The sequence below is a fragment of the Malaclemys terrapin genome, chromosome 4 (assembly GCF_027887155.1).
Source record: "Malaclemys terrapin pileata isolate rMalTer1 chromosome 4, rMalTer1.hap1, whole genome shotgun sequence".
Taxonomy (NCBI): Eukaryota; Metazoa; Chordata; order Testudines; family Emydidae; genus Malaclemys; species Malaclemys terrapin.
Window position 1 is genome coordinate 133,056,941 of NC_071508.1, and position 18,295 is coordinate 133,075,235.

The following is an 18,295-nucleotide window of genomic DNA, read 5'->3' on the forward strand; positions in this document are numbered from 1 at the left end:
AGACTCGTCTTCGATGAATCAATGAACAGTTTCCACTCATCTGGATCGTGAACGATGTTGAGGGCTGCCATCACACCATCAATGTTGTTGCAGGCTACAAGATCACCTTCCATGAAGAAGAATGGGACAAGATCCTTTTGACAGTCACAGAACATGGAAACCCTAACATCACCTGCCAGGAGATTCCACTGCTGTAGTCTGGAGCCCAACAGCTCTGCCTTACTCTGGGGTAGTTCCAAATCCCTGACAAGGTCATTCAGTTCACCTTGTGTTATGAGGTGTGGTTCAGAGGAGGAGGATGGGAGAAAATGTGGGTCCTCTGACATTGATGGTTCAGGACCAGAAGTTTCATCCTCTTCCTCTTCCTCGTCTGACTCAAGTGAGAATGATTCTGGTGCATCAGGAACCCGGCAGTCCTTCTCCATGGGGTACTGGGCGTATGGATAATGCACAGTCCACTTTTTCTTCTTTGACACACCTTTCCCAACTGGAGGCACCATGCAGAAGTAACAATTGCTGGTATGATCTGTTGGCAATCTTCAAATCATTGGCACTGCAAAAGGCATAGATTTCCTTTTCCTGTTCAACCACTGGCGAAGATTTGTTGCACAAGTGTTGCAGCATATGTGTGGGGCCCACCTCTTGTCCTGATCTCCAATTTTGCAGCCAAAATAAAGGTGATAGGCTTTCTTAACCATAGTGGTTATACTGCGCTTTTGTGATGCAAAAGTCACTTCACCACAAACATAGCAGAAGTTATCTGCACTGTTCACACAAGTATGAGGCATCTCTGCTCACTTTGGCTAAACAGAAATGTGTCCCTTTGCAAAATCAAACACTGACAAATAAGAGAGCATGACACTGTATGATTTCTAGAGCTGATATAGGGCAATTTGTTCAGCAGAGTGATGTAAGCTTCGTTATGATTGCATCATCCACGACTTCTAGGAATAACATGATGCAATTCACATCACGTATGACGCAATACCAGCTTCAGATTGCATCATTCATTGTTTTGCCTAAAAAGCAAGTACTGTCCAAACCCAGTCATAGATTTATTCATAGATCCAGTCAAAGATGTATTTTAGTCATTTCTGGTTTAAACTGAGATCCCTTCCCTTTATAACTCACTTATCCTCCGCCATTCCCAAGTCAAGGGTCGTATATACTGACCCAATAGCATATCTTGAAAACTAGAGCCAATCAACAATTTTAAGCATCATTTTCGTTCTCAGTGACCCAGAATTAGTAAAGTTTGACTACATTTATTTCAGAAGCATTTTGGCTGGAGAGCAGTGTAATCATAGAATGCCAGGGTTGGAAGGGACCTCAGAAGGTCATCTAGTCCAACCCCCTGCTCAAAGCAGGACCAATTCCCAGACAGGTTTTTGCCCCAGATCCCTAAATGGCCCCCTCAAGGATTGAGCTCTCAATCTGGGGTTTAGCAGGCCAGTGCTCAAACCACTGAGCTATCCCTTCCCCCATGTGTAAGGAGGGATTGTGTGTGTGTGTCCATATATATATATATAATATGTTCTTCAGATTTGAGAGTTAAGGCAGGTCACCAAAAGGTGGTTAGTCACATACTGGTGTCAGGAGAAAGGGAGGCTTATCTCTCTCTGACAGGTCATGTGCAAATTAAGTATTGTATAGTTCACAATAGTTGACCATTTACAGTCTGAGCAAAATGCTAATCAACAGATTGCAGGGGCCTGCAGAAAAAATCTAAAACAGCAGGGGTCATTTTAGGAGAAAAGTCAATGAACTTTGGAAACTATCTGGGGTACAGCTGAACACCAAGCGTCTCTCCCTGAGGAAGTAAAATGACAGTGGATTTTGCTTCACGAAAAAGGGATCTCAGCCAGGCTTGGCTGAAAATGCTGGAAAGTATTTTGGGTAAGAAACTTCTTTAGATGGGAGCTGTCATAACTATAAAGGGAAGGGTAATAGCTGTCCTGTGTACAGTACTATAAAATCCCTCCTGGCCAGAGACTCCAAAATCCTTTTCCCTGTAAAGGGTTAAGAAGCTCAGGTAATCTGGCTGGCATCTGACCTAAAGGACCAATAAGGGGACAAGATACTTTCAAATCTTGGGGGGGGAAGGCTTTTGTTTGTGTTCTTTGTTTGAGAGTGTGTTCATTCTCGGGACTGAGAGTGACCAGACATCAATCCAGGTTCTCCACATCTTTCTAAACAAGTCTCTCCTATTTCAAACTTGTAAGTAAATAGCCAGGCAAGGCATGTTAGTTTTCCTTTGTTTTCTCAACTTGTAAATGTACCTTTTACTACAGTGTTTATCTTTGTTTGCTGTACTTTGAACCTAAGACTAGAGGGGAGTCCTCTGAGCTCTTTAAGTTTGATTACCCTGTAAGGTTAATTTCCATACTGATTTTACAGAGATGATTTTTACTTTTGTCTTTAATTAAAAGCCTTCTTTTTAAGAACCTGATTGATTTTTCCTTGTTTTAAGATCCAAGGGGTTTGGATCTTGATTCACCAGGAGTTGGTGGGAGGAAGGAGGGAGGATGGTTAATTTCTCCTTGTTTTAGATCCCAAGGGGATTAGATCTGTGTTCACCAGGAGTTGGTGGGAGGAAGGAGGGGGGATGGTTAATTTCTCCTTGTTTTAAAATCCAAGGGGTTTGGATCTGTATTCACCAGGGAATTGGTGAAGGTTTTTCAAGGCTTCCCAGAGAGGGAAAATTGATGGTGGCAGCGGAACCAGAGCTAAGCTGGTAGTTAAGCTTAGAAGTTTTCATGCAGGCCCCTACATTTGTACCCTAAAGTTCAAAGTGGGGATCCAGCCTTGACAGGAGCATACCTTGCGAGTTAAGTTTAGGCTCTAGCAAGCGTGTTATGATTTTGTTTTACATATAACCATTTGTTTCCATCGCTCACACTTGTTTCTTGTTGGATCTCTGTTCTTTTTAAAATAAATTTCCTTTTCTTCTCCTATAATCAAACTCAAGTGCTGTGTGAGAGACACTGGGATACACTGTTTATTTGGGGATAGAGGAGCTGGGATTTCTGTGGGTATCCAGTGATTGGGGCTGGACACCACAGAGGGTCACTTTGAAGCCACACAGGAGCTGGGGTGTGTTTTTTGTCAACCTGCAGGGCAAAGGCAGGGCTACCATAGCCCAGAGGAGAGTCCTGGAGTGGCTGGTTGTGTTGCGGGGGGCCTAACACTTAGCTGGCACAGACAAGACTCCCTCAAGCTGAAGGCAAGTGGCAACGAGGTGACTCACAGCCCTGGGTGCTCTGAGAAACATCGCAGTTGGATTTGATAAATTTCCCAACTTGCAAAAATGTTGGGGTAGGGCGGGAACCCATTTTTGAAATTATCAGAATGGGACAATTGAACATTTTCAAAATGAAAAGTTTTCACTTTTTTCTTTTAAATGACTTTTCATTTTGAAATTTAACTTAGTTTGTACTAAGCAAAGGTTAAAAAAGAAAATGGAAACATTTCAATTTTGACTGGACCCAATCAGGGAGACAGCTGGGGCTAGAAAGGCAGCAGGTCCAACCCCCTTGCCAATGATGAGTGGCCATACTGACTACAGTTTGCCCCAGAGAAAGGGGGCTAGATGATGACTGGCAGTAGCCACTGAGGCAAGGTGGGCATAGGGGGTGGGGGTTTCCCTGGGAGGGGAGACCCAGAGTGTGGGGACACTGCTGTGGGGCAGCACCCCAAGGTAAGGGGCACGGGGGACTGGGATGGGTGTGGGGCCTAAAGTGCAGTGGTGGAGATCAGGAAAAAGCAGGTACTGGTAGGGAGACACCAGCCAGCAGGAGGCGCTCTGAGGCTGGATGAGCTAATTCCTGGACTGACCAGCAGGAGGTGCTGTGGTGGTGAGCGCCCACCGTGCTACAGTAGGCAATTCACATAGTCCATATTTTCTTCTTTTTTTTTTTAAATGAGGAAATGACTTTAAACTGATATCAATTTTCATTTAGTTAGTAACCTAGTTTATTGCTCCTTTGAAAACATTTTAGTTGTCTCATTCTGTATTGCTCTAGAAGAAACAAAGATCTTGAGTGTGTAAGTTCACTGTTTAAAAACAAAGAATAAAAAACACCTAAGTTACAAAGATGTATGGAAATAGGGCCTGAGCCAGGACTTTTAGAAGTTGTAATGGAAATATCTGTATCTTGCCCTCTCACTAATTCAAACAGCATGGATTCATTGTAAGGGTTACAGTTATCTCAGGAAGCAAACCAAGATACGGAATCAGAAATACCCTTTCACTGATCTCACACAGCAGGTCTCCAGCATTAACAAAAGACTATTGAAGCAATTTCAGCTTCCTCCTATTTTTCAGGGCAAGAGAAAGATTTCTCTCTGCAAGAATTCATGCAAGCAAAGGGGTGCCATACATACACCATAGCTAAGGAACTTAACAGGTTCCTCAGAAAGCACACACTGAATGCTTGGCCTAAGTCAATGCTTTTTTTTTTTTTTAATAAAATATTTCAAGGTAAATCAATCAGGTTTAATATCTTTGAAGGTCATGTTAGGGGAGCTAGATTGTGTTTAGCCTTGCACAGGTGCAGAAGTGCCACAGAAGCCTGAAGCGATCTTGGTCCTTACACCACTGGTGGGCATTAAAAAACTACTTACGGGTTGGGGAGGGTGGAATAAAAGGCAGCACCGTGGTCCCACAGGCATATGATACTGGCCAGCAGAACTGGGTCAGGGCAGGAAAAGTCCACAGCGCACCCTGTTGAAGGGCGTAAGATGCCATTATTTTGCACATTCTCCCAGCACTCAGGAGGCATTGTGTCTACCTCTACTAAAATTCCCCTGGGAGCTGCTGCTGCTGCCTGAGCACAGCGGCTACCTTTAATGCATGTAGTGACTTAAAGATGCAGTTTAGCCCTAGCAATATAAATAGTGGTCCCTGAAATAACAAGACGGCACAAAGTCACCTTGGATTCTCCCTATCAGTGATACACCCCTCCCATGGTGCTCTCAGATGCCAACACAGCTCCTAAAGTGAATTACAACCTTGAAAGCACTCCAGCACATTTGATATAAAGTAAACATGGTCTTTGCAATGATGTGGTAAGCTAGGAACTCAGGAGCACCAGACAGACACCAGGGGGGAGGGTTCTTCTGAGCTGTAGTAAGGAAAATGACATTTCTGTGTTCCAAATGCATCAGCTGGATGGAGGGCCCAAATCAATGAATTCCTCAAAATGGTGCAGTTTAGCAAAAGCCCCAAATTGGATTCTACGGCCCAGCACAGTTAGAAATATAGGCTGTTTAAGGGAGAATGGATATTTCATTCCGTTAGGTGCACAAGAGCCTTCACAGATGAGGAGTGATCAGGGAGATGAATGGTCATGGAATAAGTAATGGTTGAAAGAATGTCCTGCTAATGGTAGGCCCGATCTTCTGGAGGATGTGCTTCTCCAATACCTCCACAATTGTGGGTGGGAACCATGTGACAAGATTCAGGGATTATCTACCAAATACTTAGTTCATGGCAAATTGGGATGTACATCTACCCCGAGCTAGCCTGCTGCCAACCACGTATCTGTATGGACCCTGCTGTTGTGCACTAAAAGTTCCCTAGTGTGCTTTAATCTACTCCGGTTTCAAAGCATAGTAGGTCAAAGTGCACTATGGAATTTTTAGGGTCCACCTGGCTAGTGAGGGGTAGATTTACACCCTAGTTTGCTGCAAACTAAGTGTCCATGTAGCCAAACCCAAGGTCTAACCTTGCACCACACTATACATGCCTCCAGCCAAACCAAAGGACAATATATCCATACTACACTTACCAGTGTGCAAGAGGTTCAAAAGACTCCTCTGCCAGGGAAAAGAATAGCCTACTGGGCTAGGCTAAAAGGAGCAGGAAAGCAGATCCTGAGGAAGGAGAGATCATGAACGTGAGCTTTTCACCCCCTGTATCCTGCTATTTCCTGCACTCATTCAGCATCACCTCCGCCTCTTTCCAGAGCTCACATGGGTTCCTTCAGCAGAAAGGAAGGGGGCAAATCTCAGTTGGCCTCAGAATGCCACTAGGAGCATATGTTGCTGGAATATAACAGAGCAGCTTTTATGCTGCATCCCCAGAAGCCTACGGCAGTGTCAGTCTGGATAGCATCCCTGGAGGGCAAGCAACCCAGAGCCAATTAACTTTGAGAAGAGGTTAACAAGGTTTCTAGTTTCCACCTTAGTAAGTGTTAGGAATGTTATCATTAGAGTTATCCTAATGAGAGCTCTATCTGTAGAAGTTTACCAGGGTAAAACTAAAACATGGATTAGGGTCCCTTGTAATGTAAATGTATTTTTATTATAAATGGGTACCATTTGTTAAAGATATTAATAACATGTTAACCCTATCACTATTTCTCCTTTTAAATGGCTCAGTGAACTAGCCTGCACTTTTTAAAATAAAGCATGTTTTAATAGTGTACAGTGTCCATTTGTGCCCAATATAACAGTTTAACCTGTCTTTTTAGCCCTATTTGGATAGATAGAACTCCTCTTGCACATTTTTCATATGCCACCTATTGCAATAAATAATTCAGGTTTAATTTTGCAAGCCCTGTAACAAACTTCCTGAATATCACAGCTGTAGCTCAAGTCAGGACTGACAACTCACATTATGGTTTCCAAAACTGTTTGCGTGTTTTCTTCTGCTGCCACAAGAGGCCAGTGCTTCTTTAATTTTTAATCAGCAACATTTCTTTGTCACTGCATTGCTCTCTCTTCACAGGCACATCTGCTAAGCACCACCTGGAGGCTACAAGTCATAACTACAAATTGGTTTTCAGGCTAGCTTGCAAGCTGTCATACAGGAGTGCTACACAACTAAGCATTAACTCAGGATCAGAACTCATCCATTTCTAGTCCTTGGGGAAAGTCAGAGTTTAAAGCTGTCATGAGTGCAGAGGTAAGATCAGGTATCTCAGAAATCAACAGGGCTGGGAAATAGGAGCTTTAGGAAACAGACAATCCTATCTTTCCAATGGAACCAATATATATTTCATGGGCCAGATTTTCCATGGTGAGCACCCACAATTGTGGCCAGGTAAGAAAAGAGCTCAGCTCCCACTTAGAGATGCCTACAAGAGCCAGATTTTCAGAAACACTCAGCAGCTCCCAATGTGACACTCCTGGCCAGATTTTTAGAAGAGCTATACACCTACCATGCTGATCTCTTTTGAAAATCTAGACCCAATTGAGGGTGCTGGTTAATTCTGAAAATCTGACCCCTGCACCTGGAAGATCCTATAATATCACATTTGAAATTATGGTACGTAGAGAAAAGTTATTTTAGGTTCATTTTCACAGTCATTTCAATTTTCTCCCTCTGAGCCCTCGTATAGTTGTACTCGAGCTAACTAAGGGTATGTCTACACTACAAAATTAGGTTGAATTTATAGAAGCCGGTTTTATAGAAATCGGTTGTATACAGCCGATTGTGTGTGTCCCCACATAAAATGCTCTAAGTGCATGAAGTCGGCGGACCGCGTCCACAGTACCGAGGCTAGCGTCGACTTCCGAAGCGTTGCACTATGGGTAGCTATCCTACAGTTCCCGCAGTCTCCGCCACCCATTGGAATTCTGGGTTGAGATCCCAATGCCTGAATGATGCAAAACAGTGTCGCAGGAGGTTCTGAGTACATGTCGTCAGGCACCTCCCGCTCCGTCAGAGCAACGGCAGACAATCGATTCGCGCCTTTTTACCTGGGTTACCTGTGCAAACAACATACCACACCAAGCATGGAGCCCGCTCAGCTCAGCATCACCATATGTCATCTGGGTGCCAGCAGATGTGGTACCGCATTGCTACACAGCAGCAGCTAATTGCCTTTTGGCAGTAGACAGTGCAGTATGACTGGTAGCCTTCATCGGCGATCTGGGTGCTGGCAGACGTGGGGCTGGCAGACGTGGGGCTGCATTGCACACAGCAGCAGCCCCTTGCCTTTTGGTAGAAGATGGTATATTACGACTGGTATCCGTCGTCGTCGTACTGCAGTGGCTGTCAATCATGGGCACCTGGGGACCCAGCCTACCCCTTAATGCCATGGCTCATGAAACCATACACAGGCAGCCTGGACAGTAGTCAGGACCTGTTCAACTACAGGCTGAGCAAGTGCTGAATGGTGGTGGAATGTGCATTTGGACGTTTAAAAGCGCGCTGGCGCAGCTTACTGACTCGCTCAGACCTCAGCGAAAAGAATATCCCCATTGTTATTGCTGCTTGCTGTGCGCTCCACAATATCTGTGAGAGTAAGGGGGAGACATTTATGGCGGAGTGGGAGGTTGAGGCACATCGCCTGGCCGCTGATTACACGCAGCCAGACACCAGGGCGGTTAGAAGAGCACAGCAGGGCGCGGTGCGCATCAGAGAAGCTTTGAAAACGAGTTTTGTGACTGGCCAGGCTACGGTGTGAAACTTCTGTTTGTTTCTCCTTGATGAACCCTCCGTCCCACCCGGTTCACTCTACTTCCCTGTAAACCAACCAGCCCACCCTCCCCTCCCCCTTCGAGCACCACTTGCAGAGGCAATAAAGTCATTGTTACTTCACATTCATGCATTCTTTATTAATTCATCACACAACTAGGGGGATAATTGCCAACATAGCCCGGGATGGGTGGGGGAGGAGGGAAGGAAAAGGACACACTGCAGTTTAAAACTTTAACTCTTATTGAAGGCCAGCCTTCTGATGCTCGGGCAATCATCTGGGGTGGAGTGACTGGGTGGCCGGAGGCCCCCCCACTGTGTTCTTGGGCGTCTGGGTGAGGAGGCTATGGAACTTGGGGAGGAGGGCCGTTGGTTACACAGGGGCTGTAGTGGCAGTCTCTGCTCCTGCTGCCTTTCCTGCAGCTCAACCATACGCTGGAGCATATCAGTTTGATGCTCCAGCAGCCGGAGCATCGACTCTTGCCTTCTGTCTGCAAGCTGATGCCACCTATCATCTTCAGCCCGCCATTTGCTCTGTTCATCTCGCAATTCAGCCCGCCACCTCTCCTCCCATTCATATTGTGCTTTTCTGTAGTCTGACATTGACTGCCTCCATGCATTCTGCTGTGCTCTTTCAGCGTGGGAGGACATCTGGAGCTCTGAGAACATGTCATCCCGAGTCTGCCATTTTCTCCTTCTAATCTTCACTAGCCTCTGTGAAGGAGAAACATTTGCAGCTGGTGGAGGAGAAGAGAGAGGTGGTTAAAAAAAGACACATTTTAGAGAACAACGGGTACACTCTTTCACGTTAAATTTTGCTGTTCACATTACACAGTACATGTGCTTTCGTTACAAGGTCGCATTTTTCCTCTTATATTGAGGGCCTGCCGGTTTGGTGTGAGAGATCACTCACACAGTGCCAGGCAACAGATTTCAGCTTGCAGGCAGCCATGGTAGCCACAGTCTTTTGGCTTTTTAAAACCTCCTTAATATGTGGGAATGGTTTCAAACAGTAGCGCCCTCATTTCCCATACCAAGCACCCGTTGGGTTGGCCATTTAAAATGGGTTTGCAATGTAAAAGGAGGGGCTGCGGTTCCCAGGTTAACATGCAGCACAAACGCAAGTAACCCCCCTCCCCCCACACACAATTATTGGGGATGATCACTTCACCCCTCCCCCCCACCGCGTGGCTAACAGCGGGGAACGTTTCTGTTCAGCCAAGCAGGAACGGGCACCTCTGAATGTCCCCTTAATAAAATCACCCCATTTCAACCAGGTGACCGTGAATGATATCACTCTCCTGAGGATAACAAAGAGAGATAAGGAATGGATGTTGTCTGCATGCCAGCAAACACCAGGACCATACGCTGCCATGCTTTTTTATGCAATGATTCCAGACTACATGCTACTGGCCTGGCGTGGTAAAGTGTCCTACCATGGCGGACGGGATAAGGCAGCCCTCCCCAGAAACCTTTTGCAAAGGCTTTGGGAGTACATGAAGGAGAGCTTTCTGGATATGTCCCTGGAGGATTTCCGCTCCATCCCCATACACGTTAACAGACTTTTCCAGTAGCTGTACTGGCCGCGATTGCCAGGGCAAATTAATCATTAATCATTAAACACGCTTGCTTTTAAACCATGTGTAATATTTACAAAGGTACACTCACCAGAGGTCCCCTGTGTGCCCTCAGGGTCTGGGAGCATGCCTTGGGTGAGTTCGGGGGTTACTGGCTCCAGGTACAGGGTGATAAACATATCCTGGCTGTTGGGGAAAATGGTTTCTCCGCCTCCTTGCTGCTGTGAGCTATCTACATTATCTTCATCCTCCTCTTCCTCGTACCCCGAACCCTCTTCCCTGTGTGTTTCTCCAGTGACAGAGTCATAGCACACGGTTGGGGTAGTGGTGGCTGCACCCCCTAGCATGGCATGCAGCACCGCATAGAAGCGGCATGTTTGCGGCTCTGCCCCGGACCTTCTGTTTGCCTCTCTGGCTTTGTGGTAGGCTTGCCTTAGCTCCTTAATTTTCACGCGGCACTGCTGTGCGTCCCTGTTATGGCCTCTGTCCTTCATGGCCTTGGAGACCTTTTCTAATATTTTGCCATTTCGTTTACTGCTACAGAGTTCAGCTAGCACTGATTCATCTCCCCATATGGCGAGTAGATCCTGTACCTCCCATTCGGTCCATGCTGGAGCTCTTTTGCGATCCTGGGACTCCATCACGGTTACTTGTGCTGATGAGCTCTGCGTGGTCACCTGTGCTTTCCACGCTGGGCAAACAGGAAATGAAATTCAAACGTTTGCAGGGCTTTTCCTGTCTACCTGGTCAGTGCATCTGAGTTGAGAGTGCTGTCCAGAGCGGTCACAATGAAGTACTGTGGGATAGCTCCCGGAGGCCAATAACGTTGAATTCCATCCACACTACCCCAATTCCGACCCGCTAAGGCCGATTTTATCGCTAATCCCCTCGTCGGAGGTGAAGTAAAGAAACCGGTTTAAAGGGCCCCTTAAGTCGAAAGAAAGGGCTTCGTCGTGTGAACATGTCCAGGCTTAATTCGATTTAACGCTGCTAAAGTCGACCTAAACTCGTAGTATAGACCAGGCCTAAGGCTTGTGGCTTTCCATGCAAGAGGCTGAACTGAAGCCCCTTTACACATCACACTCCTAAAAACAGACCTTGTGCAGCACATTACAGTATTTCCCTGCTTAAAATGAACATGCTGACTTTGCTATGAATGTATAAATCCACAGTTAACATTGCATCATATCACTGATTTTCTGTTGTGGTCCATCAAGTCTGCAACGCCTAAGTCCATCCTGGTCATAGAAAGCAATAGCTGCATGCCACAAATTAGATGTCAAATTTATGAGCTCATAATGAGCAAAACAAAAATCCCCATAGTGTGCCCAAGGCCTGTACATTTTGTTCAATGTTCTAGTCCTAGGAGCAGCTGACCTAGATTCGCTGCCTGAATGACAATGTTTCCCAGCAATTGAGGCTGTTCAGAGAGTCAGGAATTCAAGTATTGCCTGAAAGCTTATCATAGAAAGAAAATGAGGCTATAGTTTTAAGAGAAGCAACAATATTCATTAGTCATGTAACAGATTCTCAAATATCCACATAAAATGCAACACTCACTGCACTAGCTTTCATTTCAGAGTCTGACAAAGACTGTTTTTGCAATTTGTCCCCACTAGGCAAACAAGGCAGTTTCCAGCACTATGCCTCCTTGGAATAAACAGGGTGAAAAACTTTGCCATATGGCAAATTGGATTTTCTGTAAATGGTCTGACAGTTGACTAGGAGTCAGGACTCCTTGGTTCTCTTGCTGTTTCTGCCACTGACTCATTCTATGGTCCTGGGCAAATCAGTTCCTCTTTGTGCTTCAGTTCACCCATCTGTAAGATGAGTATTATAACCATTCTTATTAACTCCTATGCATTTGGGTTGTGAGGCTTAATTCATACTTGTAAAGCACTTTGATTTCCTGAAATGAAAGGCACTATAGAAGAGCAAAGTTCTTCTGTCCTTACTCTATGTACCGTACACTTTAATGTTGTAAAGTCATGGCCGGCTCCAGGCACCAGCCGAGCAAGCTGGTGCTTGGGGTGGCAGCTTATAGGAGGCGGCATTCCGCCCAATCCTAGGGCGGCACGGCTGCTTTTTTTTTTGTTCTGCTCCAGCCGCCCAGTAGGGGGCAGCAGCATGGAGGACGGGAGCGCCTTGCAGCAAGCCCGGCAGGGCAGCCCATGTCCTTCCCTCCCAGCCGACCGGAGTGGTGCGGAGCCCTCCGAGCAGGGGGCACGGTGGGAGGGGGCACGTGGCAGGGCCCCACTGAAGCCCTGGCTGCCCCCCTTCTCTCTCTCCCCCCGCTCCCTCCCCCCACTAGCCGGCACACATCTGCAGGGCGGAGAGTCCCCCTGCACCCTGGCTCCGGCCACGCCGCAGGGGGTTTTTTTTGCGCTTTGCTGTTCTGGCCGCCGCGGGTTTTTTTTTTTTTTTTTGCTTGGGGCAGCCAGAAAGCCAGAGCCGGCCATGTGTAACGTACCCATTTTAAAGTACAAGGACTACGATGGGATAAGATTTCTTTTTTTAACAGTAACTGTAGCCCCCACTACACCAGCAGTTTCCTCCCTAAGGGCTAGATCCTGGATCTATATGAGAGGACTCTGGTCATGGCAAACCCCCACTGATTTCAGGACACAAGCTGCACTTGCACATACAAATGATCAGGGTCAGTGATAAGACACGTACCCAGTGTGCTCAGTTGGAAAGACATTCTTCACTGTCTCATCACTGAGACTTACTGGAAGTTTTAGCAAAGCAGAGGCAGGTGAGGCACCGATGGTATTAAAATCCAATTAGCTGCTTTGAAACTCAGATTTGGTTGACTGGATTCAAACACCACATCAGACAAATGGGTTTTCCCCTCACAAGCTCCTTTCTTATGTGTGGGTAGCACACAAACTAGGTCTCATTTTTCTGTTGAAACACTTGCCAGAGCTGTTATTTTTAGAAAGCTGTGTGATGGTCTGACTTGTTTATGAGCACAAAAAATGAATGCTGAATATTTTACTGCCTGTATTGTTTGTGTTTTTTAGTTTCACATTTGATTACTGAGACCCCTTACTCTTCTGCCAGACGACTGAATGAAGAAACCTTGCTGACAAGACGTGTTGGCCCTCTGACAAAGCAGAGTACAGTTGCAGGTGAGCAAATAAGACTAGACAGGGATACTGACAGGAAGTAAAAAGGCAGGCTTACAGATGTAGGTGGTGATGAACCAGGAAGCAGCATGTGATAGAAGGATCTATGACAAAAATATACCAGAGGACACTTTAAGACTGCAGAATCCACACTCAGATCTTCTAGACCTGCTGCACAAGGCAGAAGCTGGGTCTCTGCAGCTGAATGAAACCCAGCAAGAGTTCCAAGTTTAGCAACAAAAACCCTGTTTATAGTTTCAGGTTTATTTTCAGAAGGTTTTGGTTTTTGTCCCTGCAACTCATCCACTGCAACCAAAATAACACAAGGCAATAAAATCTCTATATTCCCATCAAGCAGCTTAACACTCTAAAGTCCAAATGATAAAAAACTGAACAAGATATGAACAAGACCCCTTTTTCCCTCAGAGTTCCTTGTCCTGGCTTTTTAAGGTACTGAGCCTAACCAGGATCAGCTGCACCTGATTCCCTCAGCTGTTAGCAGGAAGTTGGAAGGAAGTCCCCACACAGGTGTCTTGTTTGTAGGGCCTCACCCTAAGGCACTATTACCAGGGGTGCTGGAACAATTTTTATAGTGGAGGTGCTGATAGAAACCATGAATCTTGTGTTTGTTATTACTACTTCAAGCCAGGGGGTGCGGCATCACCCCCAGTACTAGGGTTACCATACGTCCGGATTTTCCCGGACATGTCCGGCTTTTTGGGACTCAAATCCCAGTCCGGGGGGAAATCCCAAAAAGCCGAACATATCCGGGAAAATCCGGCGCCGCTGGGCCGGGGGCTGGCCCGGGGCCGGCGGTGCCGGGCGGCCGGGGGGTGCGCCGGGCCGGCGGGGCCGGGCGGTGCGCCGGGCCGGCGGGGGCCGGCGGGGCCGGGCCGGCGGGGGCCGGCGGTGCTCGGCCGGGCCGGGGGTGCTCGGCCGGGGGCCGGGGCCAGCACCCCAGGGCCCGAGCCGACCCAGGCTGGAGCCGCCGGGGGGGGGGGCAGCCTGGGCCACGCCTCCTCCCCCCACACTCCCCCTTACCTGCTTCAGGCTTCCCGCAGCAGGGGAGGGGGCGGAGACTTTGGGGAAGGGGCGGAGTTGGGGCGGGGCTGGGGGCGGGGCCCCGTGGAGTGTCCTCCATTTGGAGGCACAAAATATGGTAACCCTACCCAGTACCTCTAGTTCCAGCACCACTGATTACCACCATGGGGTGCCTCATGGTTGCAGGGTCCCCTACAAAGAGACATCATGACCTCTGTACGCTCATCACGACTGAAAAAAAGATGTAAGGGGAAGTCATAGAAATCAAAATGTGGCTTTTACCACTGTAGCATCTGAATCTTGTTATGTACAAATAAAGAGGAAAAATACACTGCAAAATACAAATGTGATATGCATTGGCTACAAACAATGCCATTTTCTTTCAGGCTGCATAACTGATGTTTAAAGCAAACATACAAGCTCAAATAGAAATTGTAATAAAAAAACAAAATGAAAAGATACTCTAAGCCCAACATTTTGACCTGAAAACTCAGAGCACCTTCAAGGCAAGTTAATGGGCACTGCTAGTCAAGTGTATTGTAGAAAGAGATGCAAGGCCAAAGTAGCATCAAGATACTAGTAGTACTATCTGTTGAGAACCAATTGCCTAATCAGCCCTGTACAGATCAAAGAAGAGTCAAGAGCTCTTGATGTTTTCCTGACATTGTGTTCTTCCAAGCAACCCCATGCTTCCCCCCTCCCCTCCCCCATGTCCTCTATTCTTCCACCAAGCTCATCCCGTTCTCTTGTCCTAGCTCTGAGCAGTCAAGAACATGTCAAACTTCTGGAATGACCTATGTCCTTTTTGGGAGAAAAATGATTGATCTCAGTGGCCTAATTGTATTTGCAATTTAGTTCCTGCTCACCTTGAACGAAGATGAATACAACTGCATTAATTAGCAGCATTCCACATTGCAGAATAGGCAGTCTAGGCCCTGCAATGGCAGGCAATAGATGTGTGCAGTAGGTAGAGCTATGCAAGGAGGAGCTATGCAAGCTGTGTGCTGGGCTCAGGGCAAGCACTTATAATCCTGTATGACTAGGCTTAAAAGGAGTGGGAAGATACAGTGATATGGTCTGTCAAGTTGAACACATAGCAAAATGGTTTCAGAAACCAGCTGTATGTGTCAGGTGGCTGGTGAGCAAGAAGCAGGATAGCTTGGGTGTGTAGCAGGGTGATGGGACATCTCCATCAAGCTTGCTGAAATGTGTGCTGTTCCACACAATCTGGGAACTTTGAGAGGTACAAAAACTGGGTAAGCTAAGCTGTGCTACACTACTGCCTACATAGATTATGGCACAATATTGTAACATTGATCTCAAGAAAACAAAGTCCAGCTACACTGGCCAGAGAATCCATACTGGAGCAAAGCTAGCATTAATGGTAAGAGACAAGCATGAATTGTACTGAGTATTTCTGTAGCCATCTTTTTTGGAGTAAACACGTAAAAAACAAAACAATTATTGTGGGAGTCACATTGATGTAGATATTTACCAATTTGCCACTAAAAACAACAATCTGACACTTCAAAGATAACTGAAAACAAGCAGCAAGGATTACACATATTGGTGCCAAACCATAAGAACATAAGGATGGCTATGCTGGGTCAGACCAATGGTCCACCTAGCCCATTATCCAGTCTTCTGACAGCAACTGGTGCCAGATGCTTCAGAGGGAAGGACCAGAACAGGGCAATTATCAAGTAATCCATCCCCTTTTATTCAGGCCTAGCATCTGGCAGTCAGAGGTATAGGGACATCAAGAGCATAGGATTGTGTCCCTGACCATCTTGGCTAAGAGCCATTGATGGACCTATCCTCCATGAAATTATCTAATTCTTTTTTGAACCTGGTTATACTTTTGGCCTTCACAACATCTACTGGCAGCGAGTTCCACAGGTTGACTGTGCATTATTTGAAGTTCTTCCTTATTTGTTTGAAACCTGCTGCCTGTTCATTTCATTGAGTGACTCCTGGTTCTTGTGTTATGTGAAGGGGTAAATAACACTTCCTTAATCACTTTCTCCACGCTATTCATGATTTTATACACCTCTCTCAAAGCCCTCCTTAGTCGTCTCTTTGCTAAGCTGAACAGTCTGTCTTTTTAACCTCTCCCAATATAGAAGTTGTTCCATATCCCTAAGCATTTTTGTTGCCGTTCTCTGTACTTTTTCCAATTTTAATATCTTTTTTGATGAGTGGGTGACCAGAAATGCATGCAGTATTCAAGGTGTGGTGTACCTTGGATTTAATATAGTGGCCTTATGATATCCCTTTCTTAAGTTTCCTAAACTTCTGTTTGCTTTTTTGATTGCCACTGCACATTGAGCAGATGTTATCCACAATGACTCCAAGATCTCTTTCTTGAGTGGTAACAGCTAATTTAGAGCACATCATTTTGTATGTATAGTTGGGATTATGTTTTCCGATGTACATTACTTCACATCTATCAATATTGAATTTCATTTGCCATTTTTGTTGCCCAATCACCCAGTTTTGTGAGATCCCTTTGTAACTCTTCCCAGCCAGTTTTGGACTTAACCATCTTGAGTAATTTAGTAAAATCTGCAAACTTTGTCACCTCACTATTTTTCCCCCTTTTCCAGATCATTTATGATTATGTTGAACATCACTGGTCCTAGTACATATCCTTGTGGGCCACTGTTATTTATCTCTTTCCATTGTGAAAGCTGACCATTTATTCTTATTCTTGGTTTCCTATATTTTAAACAGTTACTGATCCATGAGAGGACCTACCCTCTTAACACATGACTGCTTACTTTGTTTAAGAGCCTTTTGTGTGGGACCTTGTCAGAGGCTTTCTGAAAGTCCAAGCGTACAATATCCACTGGATCACCCTTGTCCACATGTGTGCTGACTCCCTCAAAGAATTCTAATAGATTGGTGAGGCATGATTTCCTTTTACAAAAGCCAGGTTGCCTCTGCCCCAATGTATCATGTTCATCTATGTGTCTGATAATTCTGTGCTTTACTATAGTTCCAACCTATTTGCCAGGTACTGAAATTAGGCCTACTGGCCTGCAATTGCCAGCGTCGCCTCGGGATTTTAAAAATCAGCATTACATTAGCCGTCCTCCAGTCATCTGGTATGGGGGCTTATTTAAGCAATAGGTAACATACTAATTTCATATCTGAGTTTCTTCAGAACTCTTGGGTAAATACCATCTGGCTTTGGGGACTTATTACTGTTTAATTGATCAATTTGTTTCAAAATCTCCTCCATGGAAACCTCAATCTGGGGCAGTTCCTCAGATGTGTCACCTAAAAAGAATGGCTCGGGTGTGGGAATCTCCCTCCCTCACACCCTCTGCAGTGAAGATTGATGCAAAGAATTCATTGAACTTCTCCACAATGGCCTTGTCTTTGAGTTCCTTACTACGTCACACTGTACGGGACCTTCCCAAGCCATTGGGAAATTTCACAGTATGCCAGGTTACAGGAACCATAAGGAAACTCAGAAGCAGAAGTGTAATGTGAGCCAAATTACCAGTAGTACCGCAAAAAGGTCTACTCTGATTCTGCTCTCACATCAGGAGTAACTATACTGAAGTTCATGAAGTTACCCCCAGAGGTTCATGTAAGAGAGGAAGAGGGGAATGCACTGCTCCTCCTCCTCCCCTTGGCTTGAGTAAGCAATGGTCCCTCCACAGGCACACCTGCTCCTCGGCTGGTACACTGAGGGTCCCCCAGCCTGTTTCCAATCTACTGTAATCACTGGTCATACCAGTGTAAAACGAGTGTAAGTGAGAGCAGATTCAGCTCCAGACATCCTAGGAGGTAGGACTGAAACAGATCAGGCTGATTCTGCATTCCTTGCATGCTCTAAACACTCATTTGTTTTCTTGTCCTTAGCATGAAATTAAGATCCAGTGCCCTTTTCAGTGGGGCTAATGTTTTATTTAACATGACACTTTAGTAACATGAAATGTACATGATATAAGTTATATCCCATAACCACTGCAAACCATTTACTGATACTCAGCAAGGATCTGATCCCACAGACATTTATTACCAGACACAGAACTTCCTACCAGGAGTGCTCTCATGGGACCTCATTCATGTTCACCTGCAGTACCTCCAGAGAACACTCCCTGCACAGAAGG

At 45.9% G+C, this 18,295-nt stretch overlaps 2 protein-coding genes across 2 annotated transcripts in view; both read right to left on the reverse strand.

Moving 5' to 3' along the window:
• LOC128837216 (exocyst complex component 3-like protein 2) overlaps positions 1 to 13,213 on the reverse strand; it is a 70,810-nt gene extending 57,597 nt beyond the window's left edge. The window contains exon 1 of the mRNA XM_054028202.1: positions 13,166 to 13,213. The gene's annotated coding sequence lies outside the window, so the exon portion shown is untranslated. The remainder of the gene's footprint in view (positions 1 to 13,165) is intronic.
• LOC128837220 (uncharacterized) lies at positions 8,601 to 10,378 on the reverse strand. Its single transcript, XM_054028205.1, has 2 exons — positions 10,094 to 10,378; positions 8,601 to 9,162 (listed from the first exon to the last, which is right to left on the reverse strand). The coding sequence occupies exons 1-2, from the start codon at positions 10,347 to 10,349 to the stop codon at positions 8,660 to 8,662; spliced, it is 759 nt and encodes a 252-aa protein (XP_053884180.1). The 5' UTR covers positions 10,350 to 10,378; the 3' UTR covers positions 8,601 to 8,659.
• Positions 13,214 to 18,295: the final 5,082 nt, after the last annotated feature.

Coding starts and splice junctions, on each gene's coding strand:
- LOC128837220 (XM_054028205.1), bottom strand. CDS start 10,349: ATGCTAGGGGGTGCAGCCACCACTACCCCAACCGTGTGCTATGACTCT. Junction 9,163..10,093: donor GGGCACACAGGGGACCTCTG/GTGAGTGTACCT, acceptor CTCCTCCACCAG/CTGCAAATGTTTCTCCTTCA.